General features: G+C 37.0%; 1 protein-coding gene, 1 long non-coding RNA gene and 1 pseudogene across 3 annotated transcripts; 1 reads left to right on the forward strand and 2 right to left on the reverse strand.

Annotated features, from left to right (window-relative positions):
• The first annotated feature begins 4,340 nt into the window (after window positions 1-4,340).
• Window positions 4,341-6,346, forward strand: LOC122334823. Of its 2 annotated transcripts, none has more exons than XM_043232727.1 (6): window positions 4,341-4,523; window positions 4,696-4,753; window positions 5,216-5,542; window positions 5,760-5,876; window positions 5,958-5,998; window positions 6,074-6,346. In XM_043232727.1, the coding sequence occupies exons 1-6, from the start codon at window positions 4,521-4,523 to the stop codon at window positions 6,152-6,154; spliced, it is 627 nt and encodes a 208-aa protein (XP_043088662.1). In that variant the 5' UTR covers window positions 4,341-4,520; the 3' UTR covers window positions 6,155-6,346. The 2 variants fall into 2 exon arrangements, with proteins under 2 accessions (XP_043088662.1, XP_043088661.1); XM_043232726.1 differs by having other exon boundaries at window positions 4,343-4,523; window positions 5,757-5,876.
• Window positions 6,347-6,694: 348 nt separating this feature from the next.
• On the reverse strand, window positions 6,695-14,676 carry LOC122334806 (annotated as a pseudogene).
• A 647-nt stretch (window positions 14,677-15,323) lies between these two features.
• Window positions 15,324-17,241, reverse strand: LOC122334807. Its single transcript, XR_006248814.1, has 3 exons — window positions 17,156-17,241; window positions 15,624-15,687; window positions 15,324-15,388 (listed from the first exon to the last, which is right to left on the reverse strand). It is a non-coding gene; the product is annotated as an uncharacterized LOC122334807 (long non-coding RNA).
• Between the last annotated feature and the right edge of the window lie 384 nt (window positions 17,242-17,625).

A 17,625-nucleotide genomic window follows, 5' to 3' on the forward strand; every position in this document is an offset into this window, starting at 1 on the left:
AGCGGGTGCGGCCAATCTGCATAGGTTCTGGGGAATCAACTGACAATGATGAAGGGTTCCAGAATGGGGCAGATGCATCCAGAGATTTCTGAGAGAGAGCCTGGTCCCGCGACGCTTTCGATTATCCAGGCGAATGGCATGTGAAATCAAGGAGTCCAGGTCACTGGGAAATTCCAGAGAGGCCAATCCATCCTTAACAGCATCTGATAGACCATGATGGAATGCAGAGACCAGGGCAGGCTCATTCCACCCACTAACAGCTGCAAGGGTCCGGAATGAAATGGCATAGTCAGCAACACTGTTTCTTCCCTGCTGGATTGACATTAGTCGTTTAGCAGCATCCTGGCTGACTTCTGACTGATCAAAGACTCGAAGCATATCTTCTGAAAACCTCTTGAAATCAGAGCACTCAGGGCCCTGCCTTTTGCCAGATGGAGGTTGCCCATGCCCGGCTTTATCAATTAGCAGGGTTATCACATATGCAATCTTAGATCGGTCGGTAGGATAGGATGCAGGCTGTAGCTCAAATGTAAGCTCGCACTGAGTTAGGAAGCCCCGGCACTCACCCTGCTTTCCATCATACCTCTGTGGTGCTGGGAGGCGAGGTTCAGTTCCATGAGGTAGCGGCGGAGGTGGTACTGGAGGAGGAGCAGGAGGCATTGGCTGTGCTGGGGAAATCAGGCTCTGAAGAGTCGTTCCAATTTGCTGGAGCATGGCATCATGGCGCGCCAGAATATCCTGTTGGTTGGTCAGTGCTTGACCATGTGTATCCATGGTGGATCCAAAGCTGGTGATAGCCGCCATGAGTTTCTCAAACTCTGTAGCAGGAACACTGTGCGCAGCCTCTGCTGAGTCAGTCATGACTGAGTCTTCTGTCAGGAATCGAACCCGGGTCGCTGGTGTGAAAGGCCAGGTTCTACCAAAGTGAGCTACTTAGGAGACTCAAGTGCAGAGGTGTAAAAGTCTTCTCAGAGTTTATTTCAAGATCTTAGAATCCACAGAAGATCAAAATTGCAACAAAGAATTCAAAAAATAGAAATGATAAAGTCCAATAAACAGCACAGGGCAGAACTGAGAAAATCATGAAAACTTGACTTAACATCCACAGTGGAAATCCAAAAATGCGAGGCAAAAAACAAAACTTAAAGGATAATCACAAAAAACTTAGCTTTCTGGCTTAAAGGACAGAGATGAAGACTAGAAAAACAGGTTACTCTCCAACATAACTTAAAGCGAAGACTCAGTGACATATCACCCCGAGGCCCAATATAAATAGGCAGGTAAATTAGACCACATGACTAACACATCTGACAATAATCAGGCAATCAAAATGGCGGGAAAATGCAGTGTAGGGCTCACAGAAAAAGCACAATAGCGGCCACTAGGGACCCAAAACAGAATAAACTCCTAACAATTTGCTGTATCTGTCAGGATCCTGCCCTGACCGTCATGCCTGTCTCTTTAATGTTTCGTTGTCTGTGTTGTGTGTGAGCACACGGTTCTGCCATGTGCTCCTCTTGTCCTGCCCCTCTGGTTTAGTCCTCTTTTGTCTGAGTGTTGTCACCTGTTCCTCCTGTTCTTTCCCTGTTCCTCGTGTTCTGCTTCCCTTTATATTGTTCTTCATTTCCCACTTGTGTTTTCTAGCTCGTCTCCCCTATCTTAATGCTACTGATTGTTCCCTGCCTCAGTGTTTTTAGTTTATTGTCAGTCCCTAGCCTCATCTCGTGGCTTCCCCACAATCCTCCGCCGTCTCCTTGGCCAGTGTCTGGACTGTGTTCTCTCCCCTCCTCACCTTCTCTCCTCTCGTCTTTCTGTCAATAAATAGTCTGCATTAATTCTTTGACTCCTCTCTCATAGAAACTCTGACAGTATCGCTTGTAAATAGGCCACATTAGGAAAATATATTTGGTTATAAATTACAGTTTGCATTGACTTTAAGTAGTTTGTCAAAGCGAACACATTTAATTCAATCTCTAGAAGCAGTTTACCAAAGTGATTTATGATATGATAAATATAAGCAATTATTTCCTGTTACCTATGGCAACCAAAAAGCCATCAGTCATGGTATAAGGTATGCTTAAGGCTTCTTGCAAGAGACAGGAAGTGGTAACTCCTTAGGCTTCCTGTGGTTCTGTACATATACAAAGCTCTGTAAAAACTTTGTTGGTTGCACTAGATATTTTTTCTATAGTTTACTCATACATATTATCATATCATTCATAAGGTTTTAGTATTTAGCGATTACCACATTGTTTTTCGTATGTTTGCATAATAAAATGTACAATATTCATGTAAAAAAACACTAAGAGATGTGCTGCTTCTGTGCAAACACAAAAAGGTGAGTAGTTTCTATTATACATAGTACAACAAAAACACAAGTAGGCCTACTTATCTGTACTTACGTGAACTTACAACAGAAACAGTGTGCTACTTAAAAAAATGACACCACAAACACTCCGATAATGTGGTTCATTTGTGATTAAGATCATGATGGGAGGAGCACAGAACTATGTTAAAAAGCACCGGACAATCTAACATTTCTGTGTAGATTACGGCAGGATTTATGATGCAAACAATGTAATGTGAATGCAATGTGTCTTTCTGAAAGCTAATTTAAGCCTTTCTTAAACTAAGTAATTGTTATAATTATTCTGAGTATTCTGACCGTGCTGCTGTTCAGTCATCATCCACAAGGAGGTGTCAATGGACTCAGTTTTACCAACTCCTTTTCGGAGGAAGTTGCTAAAGACAGGTTTGTATGTGGATCAAAGTTGCTAAAAGACATTGTGCCAATACACAATGACATCATTACGTAAAAATTATGTAAATACATTATTAATACACGATGAGATCGTTCGAAGTGGCGGCCGTTTTAGTGGAAAATTTGATTTGAAATACGTTACTTATGTCACAAAAGTAATATAGACATTATTTGTAGTAGCATAAACTCTTACATGTTCTTACACAACTACACTTTAAAGAATCGTTCACCCAAAAATTAAAATGACCCCATATTTTACTGACCCCAAAGCCATCCTAGATGTATATGACTTTCTTTCAGAAAAACACAGTCTTGAGTTTTTTAAAAATGTATCCTGGCTCTTCCAAGCTTGGTTATGCTTGTGGATAGCAGCCATTATTTTGAAGCTATATCCGTGACATAAAACTAACCTATATGTCTTTGAGGCAGATCAATGGGTTTTTGTAACTGTCACGTCTTTGGACTTTGGGTTTTGTTGTTTGCCATGTGTTCCGTTTAACCCACTTTAGTTTATTGTCTTTATTGTCTTCAGCTGTGTGTAGTTTATTAAGTAATTCCGTAGAGTATTTAAGTCCTGTGGTTTCAGTTCTGTTTGTCTGATCTCGTCTTTATGTGCGTGTGGTTTTGTTCTGTCCTGCCTGTCTGTATATTGTTTATTTCATCCCTGAGTGGATTAAAGCCTTTTATTTACCCTTATGCTAGTTGTGTGCTCTCCTGCTTACCACAACCGTGACAGTAACAAAACTATTTCTAGTTTTAAAATTAAAGCGCTGAGTTTCGGTGTAATAACAGGTTCCTATGAAAAACTGTTCCAGTGGGTGGAGTTTGATCACATAAACATTTGTTACATTCATTGAACGTTACTATGACGAGTACAAATTGAAAAGACAAAGAAAGTCGTGTGAAAGTATGTGGAAGGAAATAATGCAAAATTAAGTCTGGTGCCTGGAATATTTATGAAAACGGGACCTCGGCACTCGATGAGAGCAGCCTCTGTGTATGTCCATGTTACAATGATCATCTATTGTTCCCGTGACTTTTATTTAGTAACTGTTGCAATTAATGCTTAACACTGAAACTTCATTACCTTTTCAAAATAATCCATTAAACAAGTAGCGATTTATTCATGTTGTTTCAAAGACACGCCCACAACAGGAGAACGTTCTGGCCCGAAATAACACGAGTTATTTAAGTTGTAAAAACTTGAATTTTTTTGTTACGATCTGCTTCAGAGGCATACAGGTTAGTCTTACATCATAGTACTTGTGGATGGCTTCGGGGTGAGTAAGATATGGGGTAATTTTCATATGTTTTAAGTAGTATTAAAACTAGTTAGTTAATGTATAGCACTATACTATAAAAATATTAGTAGCACTGCCTATAAACTAATATATAATGTCCTGGTGGAAGAATTACCTGTATGTTTTATATTTTTCTACACATTTTAAACTGCTAGTCATATCTCTCCATTCCAAATTAGTCCATTTGTTTCTAGGTCATCCTTTTCTCTTTAACATTTGAAGAGGTTTGACCAACCTGTACCAAGGTTTAGACAAACTGAAACCACTACAAGCACACTAGAGAAGGTCTGACACTGTCGGAGATAAAAGAAGACAAACCAGGAAGAGCAACCATCTGAAACGGACAAAGACACAAAGCCAGCTAGCAAAAAGAATTGCTGAGAAACAACGCAGGTGAAAAGCACTTATGATTCATAGATTTGAAGATACAAGTTAAGTACAAGAAAAGAAAAACAGAGATGGTAAGAGATGTCTTGGCTTACATAACATTTGCGTTTCAGTCCAACACGTTTGCACACATATGTGCACAGATCTGATTTTAAAATTAATATTAAATAATGCAAAAAAATTTTTAAGACCTTAAAGAACTTATGCATTAAAAGACGTTAAACGATAAGCAACTGTGTCTTCCAGATGATCCTGGCCACTGTTCTGATATTGATGCCTGTAATTGTCAAGAGTACCACAAACGGTGAGCATTCAGACCTCCTCTATATTCTTAAATGTGATGAATTTGGGATGAATTAGGATTTTATAAATCATGTAGTTACCTCATCTTATTCATTTAATTTTTATTTATTATTTATTACATTTAGATAAAGTAACTTTTCATGCCCTGCATTACCGTGAAGCGTTATGCAGTTACCATCAAATCTAAAAAAAAAAAAAGAAAGAAAAAAAGCTATAAAACAAATTCAACATTTGTACAAACACGCACACCTGAAATTTGTTCAGTTGTTTATAAAGTTGTTACACCAGTAAACATTTTTAATAGTTTAAATAACCATGTCAATTCTACTAAAATAAAAAAAAAAAGAAAGAAAATGCTTAGTTAATAGATATTTTGGTGGATGATGTCAATGTAGATCTCTAAAAACCTGACATATAAAAAATTTACTTTTCTTGATCTGCTTGTTTTTCTTCATTCTTGTAGGGTCTGGGACGGCTTGTATTCCGCTGGTCAGAGTGCCACGAAACACAGTGTTTCTAGCTCCTGTTACGAGCGAGTTGAAGATAAACTGTTCTATAACTCTACACGGATGTCACAGGAACCCAAGAGTCTCATGGTGCAAAATCTACGGACATAACTGTAACCCTTTAAATTACTCAGATAACATAAGAACCGAGTGGAAGAACCTCACAGAACATGAAGGGATGGCTTTCCTGGTTTTCTCAGACATCTCAATGGAGGATACTGGTCTCTACAGATGTAAAGAAGGCGATATGTCTATAAGTCATGCTATGAATGTGACTGTGACATGTAAGAGACATTATCTAGAGATTCACTGATGATTTTGTTGATCATAAATCAGTCTTATTAAGACATTTAACTATTAATGGCTTAAGACATTTTTAGCTGATAATACAAATGAAAAGTATGTGACCTTTAAAACTGGATATTACTGATACACTTACTTTTTTGCAGGATACTTACCACATCTCTTAAACACTTTCTCCCTGTTTACTACCTACAGCAGTAGCTGATCTAAATACACAGCTAAATAACTGGTATTTTTTGTACATCAGCAGTGGAATACTGGGGCTGGTTTTCATAGTTATCATCGTATCCTTTCTTTATGCCATTAGACACCAAGGTGAGTGTGAGCGTTTTAATTCAGCTGCTTTAACTTCTATTAGTTCTGTGTTTCCCTGCATAATCCTATGAAATATTTTAGGAAGAAAGTCTACAAGAAAACATATGGCAAATAAAAATCAGGTACGTTCTGTTTTAAAATGAACTGTTTATCATGTTGTGCGTTTTATTTTCTAAATGCTGTTTTCACTTCCACAGTGCATGGAAACACAAAAGGGTCTTCCTCCTGCTCTCTGTCTGAATTCAGATGTGCTGACCTCTGTTTTATACCGTGCTTAACAGTCGTTATTGTTGTAAAGAGCACATTAGCGACTGTAATACTTCAGAAATTCAGTTCATATATTGTAGTTTGCTTTGAAATAGTAATATGCCCAGCTGTGGAAATTATTACTCAACAATTGCTTCAGAAATGTATTTGTGAATTGCTGATTGTTAATACATTTTTCTTTAATAAATTCCATATAAAACATATATACCCTTTTTTGCTTTTATATTGATGTCTAGATAAAGCTGCTATCCACGAAAAAATAATAATTCAAGTTATTTAATAAAATAACAGCATATATTAAAGGATAGATGGGCAAACTAATGAGTTCAGAAAGATGTGTAATGAATTATCAGTTAATATATATATAATATATATAATTTTTTCTACTGTTTAACATTTTATGAACTTGGCTGTAGACCTGTTACATAATAATAATAATAATAATAATAATAATAATAATACAAATATTATTATAGGTGGGTGGGTGGATCACTCACTTGGTTGTCTTTTACAATGGCAAATTAAATATAATATCTTACAATATCACACAATTTAAAATTAACAAAGTGCATGTTTGCTTTATTATTTGAGAGATTTCAGAGAACTTTATATAAAACACAAATTACAAAGAGGTGTAAAAGAGGATGGAAATACCCAATTTCAGAAAGACGTCTAGCTAAATGTTTTAAAAGGAGCTCACTTCCCTCTAGTTGGAAAACACTTTAATCCAAACATCGAGACAATAACTTGGCACCGAAGGCCAAATAAGTGTCTACAAAAGTGTTTCCCTGATAAAACTCTATTATTTTATTACACCGATCAAAACATCAGTAAAGCTAACAATAACAACTAACTTATCTATGATTACAGAGTGTTAGCTTTCAGATAATATAGATAGGTCGCTTTAAAGAGTACGATTCAGTACAGATTCACTAAGAAAAATCCTTTACTAAAATATACAGTCTATAATAAATAAGAAATCTAGTGCTGGAAGTGTTGATTAAACGTTTGTTTTATACTGTTACACTGAATATCAGTTATATTAGAAGACGTTGACTCAGATTCGTCTGTGATTCAGACAGAGGGAACACTGTTGTTTGGTCAGGGTGTATCTGAACGTAGCAGCATTTCCTTTTATTTCAGTCTGCCTGAAGAAAGAAGAGAGAAAAAAGAAATGTTTTAATATCCTTGAATTACATGATAACACTTCGATGGTCCATTTTACTAACAGTAAGTAACTAGCTCAACTAAACGTCGATTATTAGTCTGCTTAATAACGTCTAACACTTTATTTTGATGGATACACAAAGATACATTTGTCAACATAATGTACTAAACCTTAACATGTAGTTGGCCATGTTACAAAAAGCTAGAATGTCTGAACTGGACTTTCAAAATAAAGCGTAACAAATTAGAAGTGTTTTTAGAAAAAATTTGAAGACTTTTTAGAAATCTGAGCATCCTAAACTCCTAAAGCTAATGCTTTACTTAATGTCAAATTGATACAAGGCTGGGTTGAAAGATAATCGATGTTGATTAATGTTTTGTTTTGTTCCTTTTCAGCTTAAAACTGCTACCACCTAACTTGTACTACATTTTCATGACTTCATATACGTCTTACAATAGCGGGCAACATGAAAGTTAGCTTTAATATCACAACAAGTGCGAATTGAAAATATTTTCACTCATTACGTTTAAGCAGATGTGACCATTTCCTCATCATAAGGTTCTTCGATCTGAAAACCTGGATTGTTTTTTTTTTCCTCTCTGGGAAAGAAAGTCTTTTGCAACAGGCTGCCTTTAACAGGAACACTACAGCATAAAGTTCTCTAAGCAAGTTGCTAGAAATGATCTTGCTCAAACGGTTTCCCTCTCACCACACAGAGCAGTGTTTTGACAAACGCTACAGAGCCACAATGCTTCCACTGTTCAGAGAATTCAACGTATGAATAATCCTGCAAGCTACACTGGGTTTCGCATGCTTAAAATAGATGTCGATGCTGAAAAAAAAAAAGGTTTTGAAGCAGGTGTAGAAACACTGCCTTAATGTGCTTGGTGCGCAAAGATGATAGCAGCAAGGAAAGCTCGGTGAAGATGTTTATGTGAAGAGGGAGAAAATTCTTGGGAGGAGCCAGACAACTGAGGGAGCTCGTCCTCCTCTGGAGACTTCAGACAAATGTGACGCTTCGACATTTAAGGAACAGCAACACAGTTTTGGGTTAAAAGGAATGTTACATTCGGTTCTGAAAGGCCAAGTTACAGGTCTTGCTGTGAATGGCTCGTTGCTCATGTGAATGAGTTTGTTGTTGAAAAGAAAATACGTTTTTTTAACTTTATAATTTATAAATTGAGCTGTAGATCACTCTCACTCCATTCTGGTATTTAACACACACTTTTCATGAGTTAATAAAGTCCTAATAAGTAAAATAATGTCCTTTCCCATTTATTTCCTGTTTGACTCATAAGTAATTCCAATCATGGAAGAGGAGTTGTAATGACAATTCACAATAACTTTGTGTTCATCACACTAAACGGTCCTGGTATAAGATGGGCTTCCTGCAAGAGACAGGAAGTGGTAACACCTTAGACTTCCTGTGGTTCTGTACATAAACAGGGCTCTGTATAGACATATTTGGTTTCATTTATAAGCTTTGCTTCTATACTATTTTTACATCTTATCTGAGACCAAAACCTATTTTAGTGCAATAAAATTCAAACCAAAAACCACAACCAATCAGAAGGATTTTAAGAACACTTCACTCATGTATAGTGCAGCAATGATCGGTAAGAGAATGAACTCAACCTTAAGAGAATTATCTGATTTCCTGTCTGACCGGCCGGAGGCGCTTTTTTCACTCCCAAGACCTTGTGCTAATTTGCTTTGGTTTAAACTTAAAACAAATATGAAATGTTTCTTTTCTTTTGACCCCTCCGGGTGACCTGCAGATTCTGAGGAAAGTTGAAAAAAGAATGAAGCAGGAAGGAAGACTTGGATAAAGAAGACAGATTGCGCGAGGTTAGCGAGTCATTCTGGCGTCTCTATTTCCGGCTGCTTTTCCAGTAGCTGTTTTCATCAGATCCTCTGGAAAAGTACAGTCTTTAACTTTATTAACTTAAGGGTGAAATGCAATATATTACCGCTATAAAGCACTTACATATTATATTACATTAATACTAGTTATACAGTAGTGGCCAAAATTTTCACAAGCTAAAAATATTTTGGCTTTTTTTTGTCTTTTGCTGCAGTGTGTCTGTAGGAAATATCTGTTTATATATAACTTATATTTCCATTAGTGTCAAAAGCCAAGAGAATAAAAACTAATATTATAAAAACTAAAAATATTAACATTATCCAAAGAAAACTATTTTGTCTTCCTGTGCTTATTCTTGCACACAAACTTCTACTTTCTTATATGTGTACACTTTTATATTTAAAACATAAAGGCATAGATCCAACAGCCTTTACAAATTTACACATGCATAAATAAATGACTATAAATTGTGCGTGCCTTAAATGATTAAAGCGATCACGGTGCTACTGACCACATCAGCAGGTGAAGCTAGCACTTCTTCAGGCAGATACACAGACATATGAGCAGCACAAGGGCCACGCAGCTGGCTGAAATGAGAACGACGTGGATGTTCCTGGCTGAAATAAAACACACGCATAAATTACAGTAAATATTCACAACAGTCCACTAACAAAACCAGAACATAACAGGACAAAAAAATCGAGTAGGTTTCACTCACATTTATTCAGAGACACATAGATGGCCGACTCAAGGCCTTGGTGACGTACTTTACACTTCACGAGTTCATCGTCCAGTAGCTGAGACTGCATTTCAATGGAACTGACCACCATGGTGGTGCCGTCCCCTAGCTGGTAAAAGGAGGTGACGGCGGGGCCCAGGGTTTGATTGTGACCCTCCACATTCCAGGAGATCTCTGCTGCAGGACGCGACACGGCTGAGCAGTTCGCCTCCACAATGCCCTGAGATACGGTGACGTAACTGGCCTCAGGTTTGGGTAGGACTGGGAAAATGACATGAACTTCATTGTGTAATTATATAAGACATCAGAGTCTATAGTCTATAAGACTATAAGAGTAAAAAATGTTAAATATGATTGTAGTTCAAATTTAATTTCATTAATTAAATACATACATCACATTTGCCCAAACTGACATAACTAAAAGACACTAAAACATTATAGAAGGTGGCTGTTAGAAGCTTAAAAACATAATTATGCAAATTGGAGTTAGGGTGAATTGTTTATTAACTTAAAACTTTATAAAAATATTATTTAAAAAAATGTAGGGACCAATTCTCACTATTAACTAGGTGTTTATTACCATGAGTATTACCAGCATGTTGGCGGTTTATTAGTATTTATAAAGTACATATTAATGCCTTGTTCTGCATGACCATATATATCAGCTCCCTTAGAAACCTTCCTATTAATAGGTTGAAAATGAGTGGTTTATTGAGGCAAAAGTTAATACTAAAAATTTATACTTAGTAATAAGAACTGGTCCTTAAAATAAAGTGGGTTTTTTTGTTTTCAGCTATACATTTTTAACTCTGTGTACTAAAATAATTAATTCTACATACCGAAATAAAAAGATGAAAAAAAATAAAACTTTAAATAAAATAAAAGGAAAACAGCATAGCTACATAAATAGTATAATATTATCACAATACTAAAATAACACTTTGGCCTACTGACAAGTGAGGACCATATCTATATTTAATTTGTTTCTGTTCCATATCAGAGTACTTTTTTATTTTTATTTTGCAGATGCTTTTATTATCTGCTAATTTGATCAGCAATTGCATTAAATTCAATTTTAAATCCTAATTTTACCATTGGTTTCACTTTAAATCTTTAGACTTCAAATCCCCAGAGATGACCTGCGTGCTCTCGGTTGTCGAGATAATGTTTAGCTGGGAACCCTCACAACAGTCAAAGTGTGCCAAACATGTGAACTTTGTATATGTCCATTACAAATACTGTACTGGCCACGTTGAACTTTTCTTTGTCACATTGTAAGTGGCAGCTTCATTCAGAAGACAAAAGAAGGCGCTTGTGTTGTTATGCTGATTACAAGCCGTCAGACACTGGTCATGTCTGCAGCAGACTCCATCAAAGAGGAACACTGTGACATAAGTCAGATAAAAGAGAAAGGACAAACCATGACAAGCCGAGGGGAGAGTGAGGCTCTGTGCGCTTCTGTGGCTGTGTGAGGTTTTTGGTGACAACAGCCAGAATATCAACAGAGTGAAAGGACACACAGTGGAGCTCTGTTCTAGTGGAACAGAGACGCAGTAATCGCACTGGCCCTCATCCCAATCTATCCTCTAAACTACTGTCACAGCCGAGCATTAGAACCAGCATCAGCTTTGACCGCTTTAACTTTCTCCTCAAAAGTATTAACCTGGCAGTGGTTGCGGTGCTTTCAACAGAGTTAAATAATGTGGGGGCTAATATCACCGCTGCACAAAAACGATATGCGCGAGATAAAGAATGTAGGTCATTTTTGTCATCTCTGTGTAATTGTGGCCCGAAACAGGAAATGCTGCTGAGCGCCTCTGAAAAGTTACTGCTGTAGAAATGGAAGTGTTTTTTTGGGGTGAACAGGGACCCAAAAATTAAAGTGATGAATTAAATGCTGTCATTTACCTTTGTCAGGTACAATAAGAAAGCGTCATAAATCACGGTCAAAATGACTTCTGTCCTATGGTCGGATCAGGTTTCCAAAACTTTTTTCAGTTAACATTAAGAGGTTTAAATGATTTGTTCACGACTCAATTCAGTCACAGTGGTTCTAAAGCTAAAGAAGGCTAATTTTGATTGGTTTGCTCCTGCTGTTTGCTTTTTCCATGTGTTTTAAACTTGAATAAATTATGTGTATTCACTGGAACAACATGCTACAGAGTGACTAACCCTGTCTTCAGAATTTCTATTGATTAACACTATTTTAAGCTGTCTTGGTTATGTTACATGTGCTTATGTATAATTACATGCAAGTAAACCTAAATCAAACCCGAATACTAAACATATAGTGAGCACATGTACTTAATTAACAATACTCCGTATTTAAATGTATAATTACACATCTTAAAATAAAGTGTCACCTTTCTATCTTCACATTAAATCAAAGAAAAACAAGGTTTATTTGGAAAAACAAGTATAAACTATTTATTTTTTTATTTTTTTTTTTTTTAGTTAACTGTTCCTTTTTTTTTCTCAGATTTGCTTTATTGTATTTCATTTTTTATTTATATTTACTTTATAATTACTGCATTATTTAGTACTGTGTTTATAAGCTGTTTTCCTCCTACACCATTGGCTGATGATACTTTCAACATTTTTGTAAGCTTTTTTAGGCAAAACCTGAACGACATACGCACAAATACTTTCTCTTTCTTCCTCACTCTCACTTCATTTTTTTTTCACTTTGTTACAGATATACCGACTCCTACTCAGCGTATATCTGGAGAACTTTGTATTACCCCAAAAAGAGGCAAGGGGGCTGTTAAATACCCCAAGCAATGCTAATGGAAAAAGACAATAATTTTCCATCTGTTAACAGTCTACACGTGTGTGAAATGTTGCAAACCCACACGTGTGAGATTTGAGGCTAAGCTGAATGTGTGAAATCGATGTACTTTTTAGCAGTGCTATTCATTGTAGCGACATCCATACGGGTAATACAGAATACCTAATTAATTTTAATTCAGCAGTTAGAAACATATATTAAAAAAGGTACATTCAAGCTTTTTATGAGTCGCGTTTTTAATGTACCTTTTATTTGAACTAAATCATGACAAGAACTGAATAAAGGTGTCCTGTCAATGAATCTTATACAGAATTAAAAGAACCGGATGATCATAGTTTTGGGGTTTATTAAAAAATTGGAGCCAATCACAGACTGCTTCAGTAGTTATTCTTAAAGAGACGGTTCACCCAAAAATGATTCTTCATTACTCACCCTCGTGTCGATCTAAACCCATAAGTAAGTTTTTAGAACACAAATGAATATATTGTTTGATGAAATCCGAGAGCTTTCTCACCCTGCATAGACACCAACGTAACCGACCCATTCAATGCCAAAAAAATGCATTCAGGATATCATTAAAATAGTCCATGCGATAACCGCGTTCAACTGTAATGGTATGACGCAAAAAAACTTCTCTTCTCTGTCAGACTTCGATGCACATTCACAAGGCTATTTCATTTTTGGGTAAACTATCCCTTGAATTTTTAAGTAAATGGCCATAAGCTCCGCATTACTACTCTTCGCACTTACCATAGACTGACAGACACGCCGTGGCACTCTTAATGCCACCTGGATACGTGTGGAACTCGCAGGTGTGTAACAGCCCTCGTCCTCTGTCTGAACCTGGTGTATGGAGAGCTTGGTCTGCCCGAGTGATGGATTTAGACTGACCACGATCCTTGAAAGGGCTCTCAATGGCGGGTCTGCTACTCTTCACATAAGAAGCAACAGTGGCTGTGTCCCCTTGCTCCGCCGTTTTCCTCCACAGAACCTGCCGGACTCTCTTAATGAGAGTATACTTGCATGGAAGAGTAACAGGCTGTCCGCTCACAACTGTTTTATTGTCCATCATTTCCACCATTGCTGAAACAAATACAAAAAAAGTGAAGGGATTTTACACTCTCCAAGTAATAAAAATCACGGCACTGTTTGCTCATAATGCTGGTGAAGGTGATCAAGCGTTGACCATCGACTTGCTATTTTATGAGAAAAAGAAAGTCTTTTCTCAAGCGAAAGTAAGTTGTAAGTGTTTGGAAAGACGTGAAAGTGAGTAAACGACACATTCATGGCTTTCAGATGTAACCCACACTTAGGCTGATAAAAATTAACAGTGTCAGTTTTTATCTGATGCAGAGTCTTGTGGTTTTAAGTGATAGCTAGTTGTCAGTTTTTTTTAAGTAAAATGCGGCCAGACAGGAAAGTGGTTCTCACCACTTCCTTTTGAGGGCACTATTTATAACGAATAATCAATGTTTTGTAATAGCCACCGATAAATCACGTCATTCATCACGAAACCATCATAGAGCTGAGAAAATAGCATTTCCTTGCAGTCATTTTGATTAGCGAATCATAGTTCTTCTAAAATCCATAATTTCGGATCATCTGTGTTGAAAAATATCACAGAAAGAGTTTGAGAAAGTCTCACCCGTGAGTGAAAGACACGTCCTTCCTCTCTGCTGCCCGGTTGGGTACACATCAAAGAGACACTGGTAGCAGCCCTCGTTGGCGGGCGCAACTCTTCTGATGGTGATAACGCTGGTGTGAGCTTGCTGACCTGCGCTTTTCTGGGAAAGCTCCACTCCATCCACTTGGGTGACGTGGTCATACTTATCAGGCTGATAGTGTAGCATTGTTTTATTGGTCATGTCTAACCACAGCACTTGTTTTAAGGCCTCTCCTGTCTCTAAGGTAATATTGCAGGCCAGCATGAAGGGACGTCCAGTCATCGCCTCCAGATGAGAAGGTGCAAGGACCTTACCTAGGACATATCGACAAAATAGTGCAAATATTAGAATAACGTTTAACAACGATATGAAAGAGCACGAGTCAATAGTTTTACGTGTTTTATATTCCTCTCTATTCATTTATTCATAAATAAATTTAAAATGCAATGAATGGTTTCACTTGTTCTACTGTATGATCTTATTAAACTTCATTTTTATCCTTATTGGGGCCTTAATATAAAATTTACAATTATAAAATCCTTGCAAAATGATCAAATCTTTTTTTTTTTTTTTTTTTTTCGTAATGAGTTAATTTTTTTGTCATTTTATTTATTAGATTTTTAACTTCTGTCTGCGTAACCCAAATTATGTGGCACAACCGACATGCAGAATCATAAACATAAAACACTAAATGTATGTTAAAGTGACCTCTTGTATATATGGAAGCATATTTATGAATAAACTGCTTCCTTTTTGTTTTTTGAAAGGGACAAAATCAGTTTAATCTCTTGAAAATGCCATAAACGTTGATCTGCATAAAACCAAAGAATGCATTTCTAAGCGTTTTAAGATTAAGTCCTTTTCTTTTTCCACGGTCACTCTTAGATGACCTACATGGCGTTCTAGATCTTAGATGCTCTAAAGCTCAAAAGGAAATGAACTTGCACCTTGTAGCCTGAGAGCAGCGTCAGCGTCACCCAGACTTGCAGAGATATCGCAGACAAAGATCCACACATCTTGACCTGAGAGATTTCATAAGTCAGTTCCACGAATGAGAGTTTTCACAATGAATTTACAGAATCTGTGTGTATTCATGTCCGCTAAAGCAGACTCTACATAAACAGGTTTCTGGCCTAGTTCATCACAATGGGCGACCAAGGCAGCGCCGCCTAATGAGCACTGCTACATTGTGTGCAATGTCTAAAAATATACGGCACTAAGTACTAGTCAGAGTCGGAGAAATTCAAGTTACTTTACAGCCACAGATTTGTACAGAGCAGGCAGTCCACGCAATATCAGTTCAGCTCCTCAACAGCCATTGCTTTATAACAAACATACAATAATAACACATTTTATTAAAGCTATTTAAAACATATGATAACTTCAAATGTCAAGCAAAAAGGCTTTTGCTGTGGTGTGCTATACTATATAAAGACACATCCCCTGGTGTGCATACAGCTCAGATTTACATAGACTTCAAGGAAAATATTTATCCCACAAGTCTAGTCTGTGCTGCAGTTTGAGGATCGATGCACTATTTATGGCATTCTCAGTGGTAACAGTGCAATTCAGCATTTCTGATTGTTTGGAAATGTGATTGTTATTTGCCAGGTGTATTTATGGCGCGATCTCCACCGCCTGCATCCTGTCGAGGTTCATAACCTTTCTGGCACTTTAACAACAGTTCAGGTGCCACCCAGCTCCCCACTTTACGGTCTAGACCAACATTAACTCGAGAAACAGCTTCCTTTGCTCTTTACACAAACTATATGATTAAAAACACTTGTGGCTGAACTCTGCCAGTAAATCCACGAAAGAGTGGTTCCAGCAGATGATTTTTGAGCAACATGGCAAATACTTCCAGGCAGCCACACGCCCTGCCGACCTCAAAACACCACAGTTCGGCCTCTTTTTCTTTCTTTCTTTCTTTCTTTCATTTTGCTGTCCACAATCCCCCAACCCCCTACTACATTTCAAAATAACCTTCGTAAATCATGTTTAATGTGCTAAACAAATATGTGGTTTATGTAAATCACGGGCATATTATAACAAAAAGCTCTGAATAAACATTTTATGTGCAACGATTTAAATGGCAAGTCTATAAATCACAATCTGTAAAATAATACAATAATTTGTTCATCCGCGATCTAGTTTGAAGAATGTTTTTCTGAATATAAAGTCTTCACAGCATACGTGATATGGACAGTTTTGCTGAAGATTAAAGATTTGTAACGTCTTACAATTAATTTTAATGCTAACATTCGTTAATTAGTAAACATGAACTAAGAAGAATGGAACAATACTACTACAGCATTTATTAATACAATTTCACGTAGAAATCTCAGCATTTATTAATGTATTATTAACATCTATGAACATAAACTAACAATGAATAGCTAATTTAGTTAAAAAAGATGATTAAACACTGTAATAAATGTTTAACTAATGTTAACAAATTACACCTTACTGTAAAGTGTTACGATTTGTAACTCCTCTGCTAGAATAGAAAAAAGCACTCAAAAGGTGCATAACTATGGTCATTTAATGTAAGAATGGACAGAATGCATACATTCAGTCTATAGATGTGGAAACCCCTTTGCAAAGTTAACTCTTGCAAACTAATTTCAAGTAGATGCATTGACTGATTTGAAAATTAGTTGAGTAAGAAAATATGGATTATAATTTCTGAAACTTAAGAAGAAAGTGTTAAACTTCAGCCCCTGTTTTGGTTGTAAATGTATTAACAAACTAGTTTTAATATAGGCTAATAATTGGAATAAGAGTTTTACCTGGAAATGCATGGCTGCGTTCATCCGTTTTGTAAAAACACGAGCGTTGGCGAATGCAGTGGCTCGGCGTTATTCTGGCATGTGTGGAGACTCGGGATACGAATGGAAGTGGAAGTGAGGAAGTTGGGCATGCAGTCGTGGGAAGCATAGCAATCAGTGCTCAGAAAGGCCCGCTGACGCTTAGCGCATGGAAGCGTGCGTTTACCGGAGCGAACAAACAGCGATCTGGTGGTGCAGGCAACTTCTGCAATCAAATATCTCCTCCTTCTGAAATGGGTGTTCGACCGCGCGCGTGAGGAAGACGTAAGAACACGTCAGAGGACACGTGGGCGTTGGATTTCGTTTTTGATCAGTTTCCGCTGTCGATGAATGAATGGAAAAATAAATAAATACATACATAAAAACGAGTAATATGGTAAATAAATGTAATGTAAAAAGGAATACGTAATATTGCAAAGCTATGCAGTCCA

The sequence above is a fragment of the Puntigrus tetrazona genome, unplaced genomic scaffold (genome assembly GCF_018831695.1).
Source record: "Puntigrus tetrazona isolate hp1 unplaced genomic scaffold, ASM1883169v1 S000000647, whole genome shotgun sequence".
In the NCBI taxonomy this organism is placed as follows: domain Eukaryota; kingdom Metazoa; phylum Chordata; class Actinopteri; order Cypriniformes; family Cyprinidae; genus Puntigrus; species Puntigrus tetrazona.